The 24,019-nt window shown below is 44.8% G+C and overlaps 1 protein-coding gene across 5 annotated transcripts in view; it reads right to left on the bottom strand.

Annotated features, from left to right (window-relative positions):
• man1a2 (mannosidase, alpha, class 1A, member 2) overlaps window positions 1-23,694 on the bottom strand; it is an 82,933-nt gene extending 59,239 nt beyond the window's left edge. For 3 of the 5 annotated variants that reach the window (XR_004796310.2, XM_035651188.2, XM_035651191.2), the window contains exons 1-3: window positions 23,360-23,694; window positions 20,915-21,468; window positions 2,338-2,599 (exon numbers count right to left, since the gene is read on the bottom strand). Coding sequence is in view for 4 of the 5 variants with exons in the window: in XM_035651188.2 (XP_035507081.1) it covers window positions 2,338-2,599; window positions 20,915-21,231 (579 nt within the window). In the remaining variant the exon portion in view is untranslated. Of the gene's footprint in view, window positions 1-2,337; window positions 2,600-20,914; window positions 21,469-23,134; window positions 23,275-23,359 lie in introns of those variants that run through there. The other 2 variants (XM_035651190.2, XM_035651189.2) reach the window with 2 other exon arrangements.
• Between the last annotated feature and the right edge of the window lie 325 nt (window positions 23,695-24,019).

The following is a 24,019-nucleotide window of genomic DNA, read 5'->3' as shown; positions in this document are numbered from 1 at the left end:
TATAGTCTCATGTTTTTCCAGCATTATTGATGAACAAACATTGTATACTGAAAGGGGGAACCATGCTTTTTGCGGCCACGGCCCATTAACTTCCAACAGCCAGTTTAATTTTCGAGCGCTCTGGGCCAACAATACCTCGTGATGCGATAAGTCGAGTAATATTGGAACAGTAAAAAGTCCAAATGCATCCCGTTCCTTTTCTTTTTATTGCCCTGTAGCTTTGTCTCTGTTTTTAATGGACACTAATATCCGGGAATGTGTTATTAGCTGAATTAGAAGAGCTCTGGGCCAAGAGAAGTGGTGGAATATGAGGAGTTTGTGCTCTGTACGGTCAATGAATTATGAATTTAAAAGGACATATAAAACAAGTTATATTTCAGTTTTCTGGAAAAACAAATGGCCTGACTGGAAAAGCTACAAGAAAAAAAGTTGATCTGACCTATTTTCCACCGTCAGCTGATGACAGTTGTGTAGAGAAATTATGCTCATACTTCTCACTATCACAGTTATTTTCATGACGACCAGATGAAACTGAATAAACTAGAATTAGTAAAAAATGTCAAAGCAGCCGGAGTTTCTGAGAAAATCCAATACTGGGAAATGCAGGCAAGATTACAACATAATTAATCTGATTTCTTACTGTATCATATCAGCTTATGATATTTAGTTTGTTGTCCATCCAGCATAAAATAGCCCCCAAAAAATCCTCATGATTTTTGTCAATAACCAAAAACTACTTCTGTGGGTTTCCAAAATTGATATGGAGAACTTGAGGATACAAGTGGCTGTGCACAGTCAAAATCAATAACTGAAATTCAAAATATATGTTTAAAAAGAAAAGGCTTGTGTGAAACACAAAACTGGCTCCACAGCAGCAAAAAAATGAAAAAAGAATCAATGGACGATCATCGATCCAATCATTAAATCCAGAGGCAGACTCATCGATCCTCCACAGTGATGAACTCTGCAAGTTGTACCACTACCAACCAAATATTCCTTTACAGTACAAGTCACATTCATACACTTCCGGAAGAGCCGTCAGAGTCGATTGTCTTGTCCAAAGACACATCAGCATGCGAACTAGGGGGAAGCTGGGATCGAACCGGCAACTTTCGGGTCAGAGGACGACCGACTCTACCTCCAACCTACCTCCACAGCCACCCTACATCCGCCCGTTCTCTGTCGGACGCGGGCGTCGGTGACATCGGGATGATTCAACATTAATTTGTCCTTCACATCACATCACTAAGCGTCTTTGCATCAACTTTGTACGAAAAATTTGCATCGCGTTTAGTGTGAACGCACTATTAGACTTAAGGGTTAGTCAGATAGAAAATAGACTTGCTCAACAACTACCTCTTACTGTTCTGTCTACAGGAAACATAAACCATGGCTGCAAGAAGTTGGATGCTGAAATTCCTCCCTGGTCTTGAAAACACAACATCAAAAAGCAGCCCAGACGACAGCCGGTAGCCTGTATTTTTTTTAAAGTCTTTAGAGTCACAATTGCATTGTGCTGTATTGTCTGATTTCTCCTCGGGACCCACAAGGCAATCAGGAGAGCTCTGGAGTGCAGCCGTGCTTCAGCCCATACAGCTGCCACTTCCTTGCTCATCTGGGACGGCAGGGGATTCTTTCTGAATGGTAATTATGAAGGGAACAAAAAAAGGGGGGACATTTGGAGACAAAGGCGGCGGTTTGGAGTGAATAGGGGCCGCTCCGGCGCTCGCCGAGCGGTCCGACTCCCGAGTGCTGCTTCGAGAGAAAGACGATATAAGGTAATCACGCAGGAGAACATGCAGGGGTAGGGGCGGGGTGGTGGGGCAGAAGGGGTTTGGCATGGTGTCCACAGAGAGAGCGAGAGCCGCGGATAGCACCATCTGCATTCTGCACGGGCACCGTCCCGTCTGGCTTTAATAAAAGCTGGTGTCGAGACAGACGGCAGGCGACAAGGAAGGCACACGCGCGCGCGCGCGCACACACACACACACACACACACACACACACACACACACACACACACACACACACACACACACACACACACACACACACACACACACACACACACACACACACACACACACACACACACACACACACACACACACACACACACACACACACACACACACACAGAGGGGATTGAAATTTTACCAAACAAAAATCCTGTGGCGAAAACAACTCTCCTCAATATCTACTGCGAGATGAGTCTTCACAAGCATGGTCCAAAAAGACATCACAGAAGCAAGTATTCATAAAACAAAGACATTGGAACAAAACAAACTTGTTGACAGGATATTCAAGAAGTTTAAAAGGTCACAGGTCACATCTTACCTCTCGGATCTTGTCGCGTTTCTCTTTGGCGTCCGTCTCTGGCGGCTCTCCGTCGCTGACGCCCACCACTTTGGGCATGGGCACGGGAGGCAGGGGCTTGGGCCCCGCATCCTTCTTCTTCAGGTCCTCCATCACCTTGTTCTTCTCCGTCTGGATCTCGGCCTGCAGCTCCTCGCGTGACTTCCTCAGCTTCTCCTTGGCCTCCTGCAGGGCTCGCTCGTGGTCGGCCCGGATCTTGTCCCGCAGGCTTTCCTCCTCCTCCCTGTGGGGGGGCCAGGAAACAGGCAGGGGGAGGGGGGAGGGAGGGGGGGGTGTTGGTGGGTTGTTATTATTATTATTCTCTGGATCCCCCATTAGCTTCCTTACAGTGGATGTTAGTCTTCCCAGGGGCCACCACACAGAGAGTTATTCTAACCAGGGCTGACACAAAAAGGTTAAAAAACATTCAGAGACGAAAGGTGTGCGGAGGGATTTGTGCGTTTGAAATTAATCAAAGGTGACGTTTGAGAACAAACACAGAGCCTTCGGGATGTTCCACCGTGTCCGGGATGAAAACTAGGAAAATAACTGCCAACTCAGGTAAGTAGAAAGGGGGTGACGGGACCCCCGGCATAATTTTCTGGTTAAGACATCATCTCACCAAATTAATTGACAAATTAATGAGGACACGTTGAACTACTATCTCACATCAAAAAAACAAAAATGGAAGTAAGAAATCTGAGGAGCTCGGCCGTGCACTTCCTGCTTGACACTTCCTCACATCTCCAAAATGGAAACGGAATCCCCCGCCCAGCTACTCTGCAGCTACACCAGCGCCGTGAAACATGAGCGGTGGAGTCAGAATGAGATTGAGACATCATCCGTGGCTTCACCTGGTCGTACGAGTCCCAGAGCGTCGACCCGCCAAGGATGTGGGTCAGTAATATCAAAAACACTGAAGCTTTATTACGGGAGGACAATGACACTGTGCTGTTCTTCTGCTCTTACCAACGAAGAAGAATTTACAAGAAAAATCATCTTTAAATCTCTAATGGCACTAGACTACAATTACTAAACATCCAAGAGGATGAGAACTGACTAGGGAGGGAGGAAACAGAAACAGAAGAATTCCCCTCGACACTTGAGTTCGTCCCCGATGTTTGGTGTCAGTTCAAGTTGAAACGTGTTCAATATTAAGTCGCTGAGCTCGACTCATCAAGAGAGCAACTCAAACACGTGAGCGTGTTTATAATGACCTTCCATGTGATGAACACAGGAGCCGTGGGAGGAACCGATGGACCATCCGTGTGGACTCAGCTGCGAGCCTCCTACGGTCCTACAACGTTCTGTTCTCTGGGAAGAGGAGAGAACAAATCTCTGCGTGTGAGCAGAACATCTGGAGACAGACCCGGCAGATCTGCAGCTTTGAGATCAGAGGAAATGGTGATCAGAACGTTCAGCATTCATCACTACACTGTGTTAATAATAATATAATAAACCCATAGCTGCCTATATTGACTATATAATCACCTAAAGCCATTTGTGATGTGGTGAACAATGTTCAGGCCAACACCTTTCTCGACACAGGGATCAATCAGAGATGATCAACATTTAAATCTCAGTTTGACAAAGAGTGGTTTAATTTGACTGATTTAATTCATTAGTTTGAATTGTTTAGAACAAGTTCTATTCAAACAAACATGGATATCCTCCTTTTCTTCCACTTGTTTCACCGATTGACACAAATCTAATATTTTAACTCAATCTGACTAAATCTGATCGAAGGGTTTAAGATACCAGAGAACGTGAATCCCTATTCCTCCCAGTCTGCATTAAGAACGCAACAAAATCTTAAAATTACAGACCAAACTATATGGATTTGCCGAGACATATCAGGGAGTAAAAAAATTCCATTACTGATATATCACCTGATACTTTCCTAAGATGCCGTTATCAAACCTCTACGACAAAGAAATGTAAATGAGGCTTGATATTTGACAGTTTAACCATCAAATTTGCTATAGATAATAAAATCAAAGAACAACACAAATACAACAAAATATATAGAACTTGGATTAAGAAAATTATCTTTCCTGCATTGTTTATTCAGCAAACAAAGACGCTGATACCGATATGTCTGTGAGAGGCTCATATCAGCCAGCCGATGAATGGTCTCTAGATAAAAAAAAAAAAGAACAATGCCCATGCGTGCTTGCTTACTCTTCCAATATTTATTCAAGTTTGAACCTGCATGTAGACTAGAGAAAGACATATTTGGATATCAAATGCATGTATGCGTGTATGACACGTGCACATGAATACAAGCATGTGACTAAAATGACTGCTGATGAGAAAAGCAGAGTGAGATGCCAGTCAGCCTACATTAGTTAGTTGATAAGACTATGATGTACAAGCTGAGCCATAATCACAATATGATGTGGTTCTAAAATATAAGACAAACACTAGTTCTTTTAAATCCAAGTTTCAGACTAGATTAAGTCTGATAGTGTCAGAACAGTAAAAGACTCTCGCCAGAGTCCTTTCATTTCAGTCGGTTTAGGCCCTGCGCAAAAAAGAGCCCAGGCACTTCCCAGCGAGGTGTGTGATGAATCACCAAATTGACAAAGAGGTGCAGGAGGAAAATATCCAGTGTTCCTCAGAAAAAAATAAGCTCCGCTCCTGCCAAAAAGTGGCAAAGCTTCGACACTCATACAGACCCGTGTGAGACGGAGTATATACGAGTGTGTCCAGACTTCTGTGTGACTGTAGGGTATGATGGAGTCAATGGACAAGAAGAAACAGAGCGAGGAGACGAATTGAGGCAGAAAAGAGTAGAAAACACACAATCAATTATGTATAAAGGAATAGAGAGAAGATTATATGGCACAAAGAGCAGACTACGAGAGGAGGGGAGTCAGGGAAGACGGATGCTGTTCTCAGACATTAATTCCAGAAAACATCCATTAAAATTGCAGACGTGTTGTAAGTACAGCGGGAAAATTTCCAGCACATTCTGTGGAGTCTGGGTAGAGCTCGGAGGAGGAAGGACGTCACGGCAATTCTACGAAAACACGCCCACGCACTCGCTGTGAACTTTCCTTCCTTTTTTAAATCAGACATTTCTCAGAAATTTTAGGGGCTGGCAGGTAAAAAATTCAAAAAGTGCAATTCGGTGCAACAACATTCGCGTTCTGACAAACCGGCCACCTCGCGGCTGAGAGCAGCTCACGTGTGATCTGCGCCCGTTGTCTCGAAAAACACCTCAACTCGTTCTTAAAGACGTTCTTAAACTAATTACGACACAATCGTTCGACACAAGCCTCCGTCCTATGAGTCCATCATGATGCCGGCGAACGTGGGACCAACGGAGACGAAAATAAACAGCTTCCCGAGTTACGCAACATCGCTCTGCGAGCAACTCATAAATATTCATCCTGCTGCTGCAACGCGGTGTGTGCGAGCTCACTTTAATTGATAGAAAACATTTTGCGACGGCGAGATGGCAACAATTACTGCGTGTGCGTGTGTGTGTGTGTGTGTGTGTGTGTGTGTACGTTTGCATGTGTGTAGCACAAAAGTGTGTATTTGTTTGCGATACAGCTTGTGTGTTCCACTCTGTGTGCACGCGAGCAGAATTCGTGTCAAGGTCTGTGAAGAGGTTTTTTTTGTTTTAGTGACTGTGTGTGTGTGTGTGTGTGTGTGTGTGTGTGTGTGTGTGTGTGTGTGTGTGTGTGTGTGTGTGTGTGTGTGTGTGTGTGTGTGTGTGTCTACAGCCGGGGGGGGGTCACCCTTCCTCCTCGGTGCCTCTGTGAATGAGCGTGCCCTCAGCAACATGCATTTAAATGTGATATTTATATGCGGTTGCCGACGCTGGATGACTGTGTAATGTGTGCGAGTGCTCGAGCTGCGTTGTTTCGAGACGCTCCGCCCGGAAGAAAAACGAGAAGGTTAGGCCGACACCATCGGTTCTAATGGGGGGGGGGGGGGGGGCGCCGATTCTGCCTCGCCGACACAAACACGCCGACGACGTGCACCGTTTCAAAACGATACGCGCCTTACGAGCTTCTGGCGAAGAACTCATTCATTAGCATGCCACGACCTCTTCCTCCCTACATCTTTTATCTCATGTCATTCTCTTCTCTTCAGCCGGAGGCCATTTATCAGACTCTCTCCCCAGCATCGCCGGTGATCCCCCCCCCGCCTTTTTTCAGAGTCTCACATTAATGTCAGACATGCAATTAAGAGCGCGTCAACGGCTGCCCGACTCAATTACCCCGACAGACACTGAACGTGGGGGCAAATCGATCCCGGCACCCAGGTGACCGACCGACCGACCGACCGACCGACCACGAGCCTCCTCCTTTCAGCTAACTGTTAATAATAATTAATATTAAGCTGGCTTGTTTTAAGTCTTCATTCATCCCTCTGTCGCTGGAATTCTTCTTCTTCTTCAGCCTTGTCATGAAATGTGATGCTCGGCAAAAGGCCGACGGAGCAGCTGTCGACTGCCTGGTGCGGCATCTCGGAGGAAGGTTGTTTCTTCTCCTTTTGAAGCCCAGGCAAAATAAGCCTCTGGGTAAAGAAGCTTTGGCTAGATGCCATGTAACCATGGTAACAAACACGGACGCACGCACGCACACAAAGGGCTGACAGACAGGAAGTCAAGTCTTCTTGATTAACTATCATTTTTTTTAATTATGCAACAGCAGAGTGAGACCACTTGGTCACTACAGTACAGTATTTGGATGTTGCCAACATGAAGTCTACCAGGCAACACAGTTGATCTCCTATAACAAATCCTCAAAACGTGAATACATGTGTAAGGAATTAAAGGTAGAAAAGCATCGACAACTACAACGACACACGAGCAAAACCTGCTGAGCTGCAGGGATGTTGAATCCGGTCTCAGATGTAGAGCCATGATCTCTTGAGCCGAGTTCAGACAACACGGCTTTTCAGAGTCCTCGCATCTGGAGGACCGGGAGTCATGAGTTCATACTTCTTCTTCTTCTGCAGCTCTATGTCATTGCACATTCCGGTACGGGTGAAGAGGACTACGGTGAAGAGGAGGACCACGTCAAAGGTTGGTAAGGCGACAGCATTTTTGGGGGGGCTTCTATTGACTTGTGGCTGCTGGGGGGGAGCTTCCTGTGTCCTGCTTTATTCCCCCACGACGCACAAATGAAAGCATCAACTCTGTAATATGTGTAACGGCTCTTCTTAAGCTTAACAGTGGGAGTGTAATGGCATCCTCCTCTCTTCTTCTTCTTACAATTTTCTCTTTGACCTAACAACCGCCTCCCTCTAGTTCTTAGCTGTCTCGTATCTTTTCATATCCGAGCGCCCGTCCTCCTTTCTGTTTTATCCCAATTATTTGTTTATTTATTTATTTATTTTTAAACTTCCTCCCACTTGCCAAGTGCTGTGTGTATCAATTACTGTTCCGTTCCTTTTCCTGTTGTTGTATTGTCAAGGTAATTGGCCCCCAAAAAATAAATCATCAAACAACACCAGGCTGAATCACTAATCACTGAAACATGTACTCTACTACAGTGTATAATCCTAAGTATCTACATCTATAAATATATACGTCTACAATGGGGAAAAAAAGTCATGTGGATAAACCATAACTGATTCTTTTTCCCTCCAAATTTCTGTGTTTCACAAGCGCTGGAGGTACCGACATCAAAACGTTACCAGCCATCTACTGTCTTACCGTTTCACGTCACCGTCACTTTTTTATAACCCTAGAAACTTAAAACTGCAACCTTTGACCGGATGAAGCATCCGGGCGTGCGTGTGAGAAGAAACGAAGCTGAGCAAACAGCTCCTCCTGACGTCCTGCGGACAAGAGCGTCAGAGAAACAAGTGATTTTTTACCGCTTTTAATTCATTCGGTTGCGGTAAGCAGCGGCAGCAGCGTGTACAGTACCTCCCCATTACATATGTCGACAATCACGTCCATGATGCATGGAGCTTCCTCGCTGTAGGTCTTCAGGTTTGCACACCTGAGCCCCTGGAGCCTTCAGGCTGAACTCGTGTTAGCGTCCAGCCCCTCTGACCTACTTCACAGCTGGCTGAATAACGCCTTGGTAAAAAAAACCAGGGGAGCCCGCCGCCCCCTACGGCGAGCACATGCTACACCCAAGACACAAACAAACACGGAACCTGGTCGGTTGCTGCCCAGCAAAGGTAATGTTTTAGAGTGATGACCGAGAGGTTCAACCAACAAACCCCTTGGAGAGAAAGATCCTTTTCGATTTGGGCAATTTTATCAACTGAACACAATTTTCTTTGTGTTACTTAAGAGTTATAGGCCACTAAAGGGTAAAGATGGTCGTCGCACTGAGCCAGCACGAGCTGAAAGAGGCATTAAAGGGGAATAGCTGGGGATTAAAGTGAATCCCAACGTCTTAATGGTGAGATATCGAGAACCTGGATCCGCTGCCTCCGTTACACTTAGTGAAGGAGGAGAATTCTACCCGTGTTATACGTTATATAAACTATAAAAGTGATATTTTAGTATTTTATGGTGGTGGAAACAGTTTCTTTATAATCACAATGCCATTTAAAACAATCGTTGTAGCAATTAAAAAACTAAATAATGTTAGTAGAGATGTTCCGATACGATCAGATTCCAATACCTGGACTTTTCATATCGGCCGATACAGAGTATCGATCGATACACGTGCATTTTAAATAATTACAACTTATATAAAGTATTTAAACTAACGCTGTATGGAGGCGATGTTTGCTATCAGTGTTGTTTGACCTGCCTCAGGTTAAACCCTTTGCAAAAACCGATGCATACAGACAACAAATGTCGTAGAACTTCTATTATCAGGTTTAATGAACTGAAAAACAACGTGAATAAACTACAATGATTTCCTTTAAATAGCTGTTAACGTGCAGTCACAGTTTAGAAAAAATGCTGCACGTATCGCAGTTATACTTGTGGGACTTGCCAGAAATGAAATATTCCATTTCTGACATTTTCATTAAACAAAAAGGTTTATTTGAAATTCAAACCTCAGGGGCCAATTTTTAATTTGCCGTTGAGCGACCTCACTTTGATCCAGTCGGTTTAACTGACATGGAGCCGTTGTGGAGGAGCTGAGAGGCTGCAGCTCCGGTGTTTGGCTAGTGAGAAGCTCTGCAGCAAACCGTGGTCATATCGTCCCAGAAGGCCGAGCGCCCGCTCTCTCGCTCTCTCTCGCTCCCTCTCTTTCCACTTCCTCATTCTCGATTCGTCTCGTCCGTCTGTCACTTGAACCACAATCACAAAAGTGTCTCTCGTTTTCTTTTCTTTGCCTTTTTAAAGAGGTCTTGACACTGCCGCTGCACTTCTTCCACAGACGAGACAAATGGGAGGCAGAATGGGACACACGCCCAAAAGGCACTGCTGCTGATTTGACACACACACACACACACACACACACACACACACACACACACACACACACACACACACACACACACACACACACACACACACACACACACACACACACACACACACACACACACACACACACACACACACACACACACACACACACACACTTGTTTATTTTAAACCAATTTGTAGTTAAAAAGAAAAAAGAGAAGTCTTTCCAGCGCTACTCGTTGCTTCAGTTCATTCCTAGAGGTTGTGCGCTACAACTGTGCCAATCACCGATCTGGATTTGGCTCCATCTTTGGCAGATACTGATAATCTGTGGTAATCTGATGGTGTGTATCCATGCCGATAATCGGTCGACACCTATCATAAAGATTTTCTGCAAGTAGAACATTGTCATTTTCATTAAACTTGTAGTAAGTACAAGAGATAACATGTTGGTGACATCCATTCATCATGGCTGAAAATTAAAAGCTGATGTCTTCCTGTTCCCTTCATAGATAAATATAGTATAAACACAACAGTGTCAGCAGCCTGACCTTCTCTAAACAGCGATAACACACAGAAAAACACAGATTCACTACTGGAGTAGCCTGACCACCAGCACCAACACGACATGATAAATATCAAAATGTGTTTTTCTGTGCTTTCATTTATTAAAAAAGGAACCAGTGACATTTTTATTTTTTTTGCAAACAAAGTAGGAAGTCCAAATGATGGTTGGCTGCTCGCCAAACAAACATATTGCTTTTTCACACTAAGGCTCCCTCACTCACACTCCGAGAGTAAAGGTTTTTCATCGAGTTCTGTCAGGGTTTCTTAAACGTAAAAAAATAAAAAAACTCCAGACACAAAAACATGCACTCGCTCCCTCCTCCCTCTCTATCTCTCTCACACACACACACACACACACACACACACACACACACACACACACACACACACACACACACACACACACACACACACACACACACACACACACACACACACACACACACACACACACACACACACACACACACACACACACACACACACACACACACACACACGTCGGAGAGGCTGCAGCTGTGTCCTCCAGAGACAATAAACAACATGATGATCACATGAAAAAGATGGAGACAAAACAACAGAGCAAGAGAGAGAGAGAGAAACAGGAAATGAGACACACTCGGAGCAAATCAGATGCCGGGGAGAGAGAAAAAAAGAGAGAAAAAAGCAGCAGTTGTTAATGAGGAGATTAAGTCTGATGGAGGTTCGCTCCTCGTTCTGCAGGCTGTTCGCTCTCATATCTACTGTAACCAGATGAAATCTCCTGACAGACAAATTAATTAGGGCGAGTCTTTACCATGAGCACTGATCTGAGAGATGAGTGTGATATCTCATTCTGCTTGTAGTGATATCTACTCTGAACGCGGTTCTGATGGACGGACTAAAAAGGACTGGTAATACAAGAACAAGATTTTGCAGTGAACATCATTTCCTTTTTTTCCCCTCTCTTAGGGGCCTACACTTACACCCGGCACAAGACGGCAGCAAGAGGTTTACGTTAAAGAGCAAGTGTACTTTGTGAAGTGAATTCATCTGATGGCCGAGTTGGTCTTGAAAGTGGTCAGGCGAGCTGTTGGTGGAGTGGAAAACGATTGACCCACAAAAGCCTGGTCTGGAGGAATGTACCCAGTTTATCAAGTCCCAAACTACTGCAGTGAACATTACTTTAAAAAAAAATACAATAAAACACCACCAGAATGAGGAGAAGAAAAAAAAGACCTCATGCACAGTCCTTGTTCGAGCTAGAAAATTCAGAGTATCCTGCAGCCACTTGGGCAGGCGGGCCTGTACTCTTTGAAGGAGTCCAGCTGGCTGGTAAAACTGAATAAAAACAGACAATGCGTTTTATAATTCACCAGCTCAGGGGGAATATACACTGTTTATATTTCTGTCTGAGCAGTTGTACAAGTGCACTAGTGCAAACATGGAAACGATGCGGCTGAACTTCAGACATCATGGCGATGGGAGAAGTGATGTCGTCCCTTCAGGTTGAAAAAAATCCAGCCTCATGCTCGTTACTCTCAGCCACATGTGACTTTAGACTGAAAACAGTGTTGATGGATGTGAGAAAAGACCTTTTTTTATGTTGGCGACTCTCGACGACAGAGGCTGAAATTAAAAGGCTTTATCTGCTTTCTAATCTACAAACCAGAGCGGGTGGTTTCATGAGCCCTCTGCACCGACTGCCGCGCCTTGCTGATCTCTCCAGGCTGAGCTAGCCTGACGGTGTGTGTGAGTGTGTGTGTGTGAGAGTGAGACGCGGCGAGAACTGCACGCACAAGCTGGCGCTCCATTATTAGCACCGAGCCTCTTACATACACCAGAACCTAAACACACACACTCACTCACTCACTCACACACACACACACACACACACACACACACACACACACACACACACACACACACACACACTCACTCACTCACTCACTCACTCACTCACTCACTCACTCACTCACTCACTCACTCACTCACTCACTCACTCACTCACTCACTCACTCACTCACTCACTCACTCACTCACTCACTCACTCACTCACTCACTCACTCACTCACTCACTCACTCACTCACTCACTCACTCACTCACTCACTCACTCACTCACTCACTCACTCACTCACTCACACACACACACACACACACACACACACACACACACACACACACACACACACACACACACACACACACACACACACACACACACACACACACACACACACACACACACACACACACACACACACACACACACACACACACACACACACACACACAGCGACCCAGATTCACTTTGAGTCTGACAGGGCGAATGAAGCGTGAAGACACAGAAATAATATCTTAAGATCATACTAAATATGATAAATCAGTGTACTTTGATGTTGGCCCGGGCTTTAAATGTGATCCCAGTCTGTGATGCTGATTTATGACCATATCAGAGCGCTAAAAAGCAAAAGCTGCAACTCTTAACAACAACTGGCAAGGCAATAAGTTGTGCAACCAGGTTACCTGCGGGCACAGCAGTAACTCCATTATAAAAGGGGGGTGCTGTGTGAAAAGGTTGCACTTGTACATCCCCCTACGCCCCAACCTTTGGCTGTTACATGACTCACTTAGGCGAAACCAGAAATCATAACCAACGTGTACACGGCTTAAAAACAGCAGGAAATCGAACCTTTTATCGCGGCTAATAGGGTACGAGCGGTATCGTCAGCAACAGTTCCACTCAGCCCTCTTCTGATGGAGCTACTGACTCAAGCACAAATTGTTTGATTGCCCCTAAGGGCCATCAGCTTTTATTTTGAAAGGGTCCATCCTGCTCAAAAAAACATTTGTTTAATTGGTCATCTAGTAGCACACGTGGGCATCATCCACAGTCTTTATTCCCATTAGCCAGGTGTTGTTGGGCGTCATGTGGATGGAACCCAGTGGATGTGAGGGGCACGTGGGTATAGGGATGGTATCTATAAGATTTTAATGATGCTACTGCTCTTACAGACATCGATCTGGTACTTTACTGTAACTGTATTCGGATTATTTCTTTGTTTTTCTTAAGAAAAAAAATAAAGAAATTAAGGAAAAGGAAACACTCGAAATATAACAAATTAAATACGATGCCTCGTCAATAATTTAAGCACACAGCATTACCTAGGGACTATAAAAGCTCCACCCTGAACAGATGTTTGCCTGAACGCGAGTACAGTAGGAGCTAGTCCTGATTTTGCCAAGCGGCTGTTGTCCTGGGACCAACCATTTGTATGAAGTTTCTGGAAAGAACAACAACAACTGCCTCAGCAAAAGAAATGTTGCTCTCAGGACAGAAGCCACTCGGCAAAATCAGGCCGTCCGTGACGATAACAGCCAACCTCGACCAATTGAACGAAGGAGTGTTTCCCAGCACTGATCTGAAACAATAAATTTCTGACCGTTTCAGATAGAATCCATGAACGTGTCTGATCTGGGACAATCTCCTGCTGCGACCGGCAAACTCAAGGAAAACTTCCTGATGCAATTTTGCGGACATTTTCCAGAGTTCACGTCTGAGAGCAGCTATAAAGACAGAGAGAGAGAGACAGATCTCGTCTGGTTTGGGAATGCCGATCAAAGATTAACAAAGTTGTTGAGGTAAAAATGTGCGAGATAACATTTGTGTAGCTACATCGGAACCAATAACCTTGGAAACCATCCCAACACATGGGTAAAGCAGAGTGATGCTTTTGGTACAAAGGTTCTGGTTTGGGATATTTGAAAGTTTCAGAGGAGGAGGAGGAGATGGGAACAATCTTCACCAGTAGTTCTTAAAACCCGTAACCATCACATACTAGTAGTTACAGTTCTGTTATTTACTGGACCAGGGGGGAAAATAACCACTCAGAAAACAGGATATTGCTGTATCGCCATGAGCAATCCCTCTTTTCTTTTTTCCTTTCTCTCCATCAGCTGTGAAGATGATTCAGAATCCTAATATCACCGGTACACCGTACCAAATCCCCGGCCTTGCAAATGGAGCTGCAGAGCAGAGGAAATCTTAATTACAGTAACAACTGCATATTTCCCCATTGAGGGAGACGGAATTAATGTGGGATGAAGCGCCCGTCCTGACAAAACACAAAATATGAGTGGTCCTCTAGAGTACGCAGCACTAACTGATGACTGGACAATCATAACACCGGTCACTTTCGGTGGCAGATGGCGAGACCGTCGGACCGACTTCACACCGACGAGAAACCCAGCATGAGAGCTCATGATGTCATTTACAAACCTGGACAGAATAAGACTTTTCTATTCTTTATGTGACACACAATGTGAGAAACAATCTTTTGTGTAGTGATACTGTTTCACTTTATATGATTACAAGAATATTTTCCAACAAATTAGGGGTTGAAACTAGAGCTGCAACAGTTAATCGATTAGTAATCGACTACTTAATTAATCGGCGACTATTTTGATAATGGCTAAATCGGTTTTTATTGTGAAATAAAAGGTCAAAATTCTCTGATTTCAGCTACTTAAATGTGAATTTTTTCTGGTTTCTTTGCTCCTCTGTGACCGTAATGAATATCTTTGGTGTGTGGACAAGTTAGTTCATGCCGTAGTTGAAAATAGATTATTTCGATTATTTTCCATCATCAATCCGACAAATACCTTTTTTTATCAACTGTTTATCAAACTGGATGAAGATATCCTGTTTAAAAATTATTGAAAAATGGAAGAAGAAAAATCCATAGAAATCCATAAACTAAAACTTTCACATTACTAGTGAAACTATCAAGCGATTATCAAAATAATTATTTCTCTGTAGATCCGACGGAAGGATTAATCAACAACGTTTTAGCTCCAGGCAAACGCATGGAGAACATCACATTAAATAATCAATGCACTACATTTTTTGCAGCATTGAGGTGAAAAGCGCAAACACACAACAAACAAACAAACAGTTATCGATTGACAGATTCTACAGAGGCTGTTGCAACCTGATCCTGTTGTTGGTGCTGAAAGAATCAAGGCCAGTTAGATTGGATATGCAGTGTTGTTGGTGGTAAAGTTAGTGAAGGACGAGTGTAGCAGAGAAAATAGTTTAAGAATAGAAAGTCTCAAAAAAGATGGTCTAACGATGTGAACGCCTAAAAAAATGTCATCACATTTTCTGAAAAAGCTGCTGTGAAATCCGGTACCCGAGGTCACAACAACTAACAAACACAACAAAAAGTCTGCAATATCCTGGAGGGACTGATATCAAATTATCACCTACAGACAAGCACGCACATGCTTTCATGGTTCACTGCCACGTGGAAGTCCGGAGGCATTATTAGTTATGTTCTGTCCGGCTATAGCAAAACCATGTATGCAGTATTTAGTCCAAACCTATTGTTAAATACTGTGCGCAATGTCCGCGTCAAATCAATCGTTAAAGGCCTCACGGCATGTCGACATCGACGAGAGTGATACTCTTGAGCGATACTTTGCACTCCAGACTCCTGGCACTTCATCCAGCCGGAGGGGCCGTTGGTTAAGGTACAATGTGAGCTTTCATGGCGAGGCTTGACGATCGGATCATAACGTGCAACAACATATATCTTGAGCTTTGGCTTTCCATCGCAGACGGTAAAATATAAAATTTAGATAGAATTTAATGACATTGTTAAAGTACTACTTAATAATCAATATGCTTCAAAGCAACGAGAAAAATAGGACACATCTGTAACTTTGACTGAAAGTTTTCAGAATCTTGCCTGAACCATTTAAAGTTGTTCAACAGTGGATGTTCCTCATTTTCCAAATCAGAGACAGAATTACCGCAAAAATTGTTCCAGCGCCGTTGTGTTCCACTCCGGTGTTACATATTAATCCTGCCGCACATTTTCCCACGCACTTCTCGTGGTATCTACTGTAACAACACGGATCATCTTAGCGGTGACTAATGAGGTGTTGAGATCTCTTGTTGCCAAGACTGATGTCACCCCGACAGCAGGAGGAGGAGACGAAGATGAAATGAGACTGGCCCTTAGTATAGTTAGTCGTACTACTTACTCCCTGCGTGGAGGATCCCTTTCCAGCGCTGGCCTCCTTCTTGAGCAGACTTTCTCAACTGGCAGTAATACTCAATAGGTAGAAAATTGATTTCAATAAAAGGACGGCTGGCATGAAGTTCTGAGGATTATCCTGGACTTTATTTTTTTCCAAATTCACAAACCATATGACATAAACCCTCATTGTGTTGGATTGGTACACTCAGCAGTGGACCATTTAAAACCTTCCCCCAAAAAACTGAAAGTATCTGCACAGCTGAGGGAAATATGTAATTTTCTAAGATGAGAAAAACGTCGTCTTTTTCTTTGATGGTTGTACTGTACAACCAAGAACAATATTTTCATGTGTTCAAGAGTACCAGTTCTTCTACGCTCAAGGCCACATCCATGCAACTTTTAAAACTGAATCGATCGGCGTCCACACGAGCGCTTTTAGCGCCGTATCATTATGAATCCCTGGTGATACGACCATCGACACATTCTGAGCATGTGCGTACTGTTGTAAACAGGAAGCAGATTGTCTACTCTGCACTTGGTTACAGAAAATGCTATGAACGAAGAAGACCAAAGGTGATTAATAATAAACAAAGTTTTTTCCTTTGCTGCTGGTAGTCGAGTAGTGACTGGTATGAAACTAATCAGGAGGTTGACAGCGTCATTGGGTCTAAACATCTGTTTTAGCCCGTCCATACTACAACGCAGCCCCAGAGTTTTCAAACTAAAACAAGTCGGTTTGAGCTGCTCAAAAAAAAAATGAAATGAAGCTGTAGATCGTGTGCTGCTGTTTGCCCCTTGTGTCAGCCCCACACAAGTTTCCAGTAAAACCAGTTTAGCCCTTGAGCAAATCCGCTTTATATCCAGAGATCGTTACAGCAAACACACAGTCAAATGTCAAGCGGGCAAGAAACACAACGTGACAGATGGGGGGAAGATTCAAAAAGCGACACGTTGTAAACAGTCAGAGAAAATGTTTTCTTAGGTTGAAAACCTGACTTCAAGGAGCTTGACAGGAAACACAATGCCTGACTGTCTTTTTAGATCCAAAGCAGAAATAGTACAGATAAATCAGTATGTATGCAAATCATCCATATACTCTATATTCTTAATTTTTCTCAATGTGGCCAAAAACAAATATCAGAAACATGTCAGCTTCAAAATGAGAATATGTCTCCGTCCAGCCAAACTGCAAGACATCTCAGGCATTTTGAATTATACTCAGAAATTCCCTACAACAGATGGATTCCCCCAGAGCAAACTGAATAATAACCTTTGCTCTCTCTGAGGCTTTAATATGACTTTTAACAGGGTGAACTTCTGAACACATCTGTGGGGTTTTTCTGTGGCCAAATGAAGTAAAAGGTGAAATTATTTATTCTTTTTTATTATTATTGCACGTCTTGTCTAGCTGCTCCTGAGGGTCTCTTTAAATGCTGGCAGCGCCTCGTTTTCCACGGGCTGTTTGAACCGTTGTCCTCCAGAGCAAACAGCAGTGATTTTAAGAATCAGCTGAGGCAGAAGAGCAAAGTGGAACATATATCCATAAGCTGCTGTGAGTGGAGGAAATATTTAAAATTACGTCAAGTTATTCTTTATGTGAGGTTAAATGTACAGGGAGGGTTTCTGATACTTCACATTTTGGATTAAACAACTTTCAAGAGATCTCAAAGGCATTACACGTTACTCGCGCAAATTTGGCCAGAGGTTAATTTGTGCTTATTCGTATTATTCGCACAAATAAACACAAGCCACAAACATTCGGCCGTTCTCCCTTCCACTTTCTCCCACAAAACTCCTCTGCACAAACATATGCATAAACATGAACTGTTGAATGTAAATCCAATTGGAAAAGCAACACAAAGCAGTTGTGCTAACAGGGGTTAAAGCTGGAGTCCAACTTCTTCACTCACGTCCTGCCCAAATTCAAATATTCCAACTCGAGTGAGCAAAGTGGATAACGACAATTTTAAAAAATAAAAGTTTTTAAAAACCCTCTGAAATGGGGCTGGAAACCGTCCACTCTCTCTCCCTCATTGAGGAACTCTGAGACTATGAATATGCATGATATGCAAATAACACAGGCCCCGCCCACCACAGCCTCTCGCACTAGGTTGACCGGTGGAAGAATGATGGCTAGAGGCGACATCGGTGAGATTCGGCCATGAAATTTTCCCAAATGCTAATGCTCACGCTAACTGTCTGCTGACACACCTGCCGTCCTCTCGAAGAGTCTAGCTGCTAATGCTAATGCTAACTGCCTGCTGACGCACCTGCCGTCCTCTCGTAGATGCTAACTGCTAATGCTAATGGTCTGCTGACACCTACCGTCCTCTCGTGGATGCTAACTGCTAATGCTAATGGTCTGCTGACACCTACCGTCCTCTCGTGGATGCTAACTGTGGATGCTAACAGTGAACGCTAACGCTAACTGTCTGCTGACACACCTGCCGTCCTCTAATGGATGCACTTCCTCTGCTCCACTGGAAGCTTCCGGGTTTCTTTGCCTCACATTTGCATACTCGACAGAGATTGGTTTTCTGTATTTGTCACGTACCAAATCTAGCTCGGCCAGGATTTGTTTGAATATCTAATTGCAGAGAAGTGACACAGAAATCTCCTCTTCCAGGAGAGTAATGTGAAAACACCAGGTACAAATTCCCTATAGTCAATGTCAGATATTTTAGAGACAGAAACAGAAGAAAGACACTTTTTTGAGTCGGGGTGGGGGACTTTTTTGAATTCTGAATTTCATGACCACTGTGTCATCGCTTTCAAGGATGTGAGCTCTGGCTGCAATTTGCATTCAAAAATACATAAAGTGGAATCGAAGCGATGAAAAGTGGCTTTAAGAATGAGTCAGATTCAGATGATTCAGTTCATCACAAGGGAAAGAAAAATATCTTCTGTTATCTGTTGCAGCACCGTGCAGGTCGCGCCTGTGAGCCACAAACTAACCAGGACATTGTTTAAAACAAATACAGAAATGCATGACTGGGATTTACTGAAGGAGGTAAAAAAAAAAATTGAGGCCCAGAATTGCAACCTAGTCACGTTTCGCTCTTCTGCGTCGCTGGGCGATAATAATTACGGTATTTCAAGCAGGGCAGCATCAGAAAAGCTCTGGAGGGCTAACGTGATGGAAGCATGAAAAAAAGCACCACAGGGGGATGAGGAGGCAACACTCAACTGTTCCCACTGTGAAACCATTTAAGAAATTGCTTTTTAACACCTTGCCCAGCAACTCGGTAAGAACTAATGACCTCCCTTCGACCAGCATGGAGGAGAGACCCTGCCTTTAAAATCATCCCCTCCTGCTGTTCTGCATTTTGTGCATCTTATTTTCCACCGTCAGTCTTTTGTAGCAACGAAATAATAAACAAAGTATGAGTTGTGCCAAAAACAGACGATGATGCTGCTAATGTGATTAGCCTAAAATAAATGAAAACCCACGGAGCTCGACATTCAAAGAGCAATTATTCCGCTGCTAAAATAATAATGTTGCTCAACAATTTGACAGTTCATTCACAAACAAACTCAATTAGACTTCATGATTTCCCGAATAATGACAATAACACTTTGTTACACAAGGTCATATTTTACAATACAAAACAGCTTCTGTTACCGATTTTATCGGCTTTCAGCGAGATATTAGGAAATTAATTGAAACGTCAATGCGGTGGAGTTCCCTTTGAAACAAAACTGAGGGTAAGTGAAGAATAATATTTGGAACAAAAGGGGGGGGGGACAAAAGAAAAAAAAGAGGCAGATGATGGTTCTGGCGAGCGGCCAAACAGACTTGGACACCAGCGAATGTCAAATGTAAAAGCTGCAGCCAAAAAATTTGACCAGTATTTGGCTCAGAGCGACGCAGTGATATCTGAGGCCTGTTTGAGCAGCGGACAATAAAGCTTCGCTATGAAAACAGCCACTGTGTTCTAGCTCATCGAGTCCAAACCGTGTCCGCCTGTGGGACGAGACTACAACAGAGGTGATGGGGGGAAAAAAGACGAGGGGGGGGGGAGGAACACCTGTACTGACGTGCACCTAAGTATCCAGAGGAGCCTCCATCCCTCTACAAACTGCCCCAGGTGTCAGACTGCTGAAGAAGGGACGAGTGGCAGGACGCCTCCCTCCCAGTCCCTTCATTGCCCGGAGGAAATGTCCGTGTGACGACCTAACTGAGTAAACAACCAAAAATGAACCTCGTGAAAACTTAACATTTTCAGAAAATATCTTCTCTGAATATTAACTGTCAATTAAGTCAACATTTCACACCTTCGCGAGGGGGAACAAAAATCTTCTTGAGACATTACTTGACACATATCAGAGGGAGGCAGGTTGCAGTAAGGCTACTGCCTTGCGTAAGGGCCCACACATGACCGAGAATCGAACGCTGACCTTTCTCAGGGTTTCCTCTACGTTCATTTTGTAGGCGACACGCACCCGAGGAGAGGGAGAGGTAGGGAGCGAGACCAGTAAGGACAGAGAAGTGTTACCGGGTACCTGTGAGAAAAAGTTAAATTTTGCTTCTGCATATCGGTTCTAAAAGACACGCGGTGTGACCCACAGAGATATACCGCCTGCGACACTCCCCAAAAATGTTTTTTAATGGGTCCTTACCTGTGTCTGTGCTCGTCATGTCCCCCCTGTCCGTGTATGACCACCTGTCCGGGCGCGTGCTTCCCCTCCTTGGGCGAGTCAATGTGCGGGATGAGCACGTCCTCCAGGCCCAGGTCGAAGCGCTTGTGCTTGGAGTTGTCCGGCAGGAAGAAGAAGGCCCCGAAGCACAGCGTGATGAAGGCACTGAGGATGAGGAGGAGGATGAACTTCTCGGAGAGCCGCAGCGTGGCCCTGTGGTGCGGGAAGGAGGAGGCGCCGCCCGGCGACAGCGTGGGTATCCGGCGGCCCGACAGCGGCAGGAGAGCCGGCGTCGTCATGGTTTTTTTGTTGAAATTATTTCAGGCTGTAGGTGACGGAGGGGGTGGTGAGGTGAGGTGAGGTGAGGGGCGGGTTTCACAAGAGCCGCGAGAGTTGTTGCAGCAGCATGCACCGGCTGGTTGACGTTATTATTATTATTATCTCATCCCTGCAGCGTCGAGTCCAGAAAAACCAAGAAGGGCTGAGGTCCCTCGGTGGAGGAGTGACGGGTCAGCGGGGAAAGGGCCATGACGATTCTGGGGAAAAGGGGGGCGACACAGGTAACGAGTTAGTGAAAGAAACCGTGGAAGAATAGGTTTTCAAAAATTAGTTTTCAATCACCACACCTCCCACACTAGTCTCACATTGCCAGATCTGCACAATGCTGGAGAAACTGTCTGGCTGCTCCCACTATGATTCTGCTCTAGAGGGAATATTTGTATTTATTCAAAACCAAGAACAATCTTCTTTTTTTTTGGGGGGGGGGGGGGCTAAGCCCAGGACGCAGCAACAGTGGCCGTGAGAAAAAGGAAAAGGTCTCCGGGGAAGGTAAGGGGGGACGTTTGCCCGGGGGATGTTGAAATGACTAATTCCCTACAAAGACAATGCCACAAGGAAACCGTAATAGAAACGGTCCGAATCCTCCTCTGTGCAGGTTGCAAACTAAGAGGTTGCTGTTGTTTCCTGTAGCAAAGGGGATTTATTTTTCCCAACTGGAAGGAAGACGCAGCGTAAGACACACGGCCTGACAGCAGTGACAACCTCCACGTAGACAGGATAGCAGCGATGGAAGTGTCTTTCATAGCTTTCCCTTCTGTTGCCATCTCTCAACCTTGGCAGTGTTTCCCCCTAGCATCCATCTCACCAAGCACAAACACACTCACATATCAAGTTACAGCTGAAATATCGGAATAATAAAACAATCAAAAACTACATAAATCCCTCACACACACACACATACACACACTCAAAAAACAAAAACACATAATCCCTTTGGCCCGAGAGGAAGATGACAAAAAACATATTTTCCGGAGGCTTAACGTATCACGAGGCCGAGACCAATCACCAGGCAACAGCCTCCCCTCGGCCAGCAGCCGGCCTCGCAGAGTTCAAGTTGCTTTCTATGTTTCCTATGGAGGAGGGAGACAAAGACTGACCACATATATGACGACAACGACGACCATCACCACCATCATCATCATCATCCTCATCATCACCCCCCTCTCTGTCATCCGTGTCCATCGGAGTCGGACTGGAATGACAATTCCCACTCAGTGAGTGTGTGTGTGTGTGTGTGTGTGTGTGTGTGTGTGTGTGCGTGTGTGTGTTGGGAGAAGGAAGAAGCTTTTGCACGACTACTCCTTCAATCCTTCCCCAATCCTTCTTCTCCTTGTTGCCCATGTGCCTTGACAAACCAAAAAGCTTGAGACCCCCCGTGGCTGCCTGATGCAAAGAAGATGTTCGATTCCGCTCAGCAGCTGCTCCAATGTGAAGGATGGATGGATGGATGCGGAGGACGCGAGCATCTCCTCCACACACAAACAATTACCAAAAAAACTAAAACAAAACGAGCGTGTGTATGTTAATGTATTAACGTCCGAGGCTACATGTATTTTCAGAGCCGGTAGTTTTCCACCGGGTGTCTGCGCGGAGCTACGATGCCTCCACGACGGCGCCTGTACCCTGAATACCAAGTTCTCTCTCTGACAGTGCCCGTCTTGTGTGTGCGAGCTCCGTTAGCCGATAGGGGGGAAAATGCTAGCTAACGAGCTAACGAGCTAACCGAGAGGCTACATCATCCGGCTAACGACGGCTAACGGCCGGGGGGGGGAAACGAGCAGCGGGGAAATAAAGAGGCAGACCGGGGCTCGGGAACAAACACGGGGTCTGGGGAAATTAAAGAATGAAAAAATTCCGACGTACGCGTTTGGACTCGCTGACATTTTTGCTCTCCCGCGATGAAGACGCGGAGTCTGGGCACCGACAGTCCCGCTGGGGGGGGGGTGCTAGTTAGCTTGCTAGCTAGGTAGCTTGCTAGCTAGGTAGCTTGCTAGCTAGCTAGGTGGCTAGCTAGCTAGTAGGCTACAGGCTGCTAACGCTAGCTGAGTGACAGAGGCGGTCTCCTGTGCGCTGCTGCTGCATCACCACCTTTTCTCGTTCGCACGGCGAAAATCGATGCCAGTCGCGGTTCTCGCTCCGCGGCAGGTGTCCTCATCGTCCACGGATGGCCACGGCCCCCTGTCGCCCCCGGCCGAAAAAAGAAGTCCGTCCGCTCGGAGCCACAACAGGCGGCGGTGCAGCGGACGCGGAGAGGATGCCGATGCCTTGGCCGCTGTGTCGGTCTGCGGCGGCGGACTGACTGAGGAGCCGCTGCCGCTGCTCCGCGATCCAGCATCAACTACTCCGCCTGCCGAGTCAGGGACCGTGTGACAATTTTCGTGATGTAGAATTAACGTGTAATATTAATTCTATTAATGCTGTACCTTCCGTTATACCAGTGACGTAATGGGACGTCTTCAATCAGCTGTGCACTCGTTTCCGTTCAGTTGCTGTGGTTCAATTATTTTTATTTTTTTTATTTCTTGTTTTTTTTTCCATTTATCTTTAACTATCATTATTTTTCTGTTATTATCATTATGGTTATTATACCGTGTACTCCGTGTCAAATGGTTATTTGAAGTAAGTTCTATTTTGTTTTATTCCAGCATATTGTTCTTATTGAATTGAATTGAATATAATAGAAAATATTATTTATTTATTTTTATTTATTTATTTATTATTAAACATATATTTCATTCAATTTTTAAT

The sequence above is a fragment of the Scophthalmus maximus genome, chromosome 14 (assembly GCF_022379125.1).
Source record: "Scophthalmus maximus strain ysfricsl-2021 chromosome 14, ASM2237912v1, whole genome shotgun sequence".
NCBI lineage: Eukaryota > Metazoa > Chordata > Actinopteri > Pleuronectiformes > Scophthalmidae > Scophthalmus > Scophthalmus maximus.
Note: the sequence above shows the minus strand (reverse complement) of the source record. Positions and strands in the feature narration are given on the sequence as shown.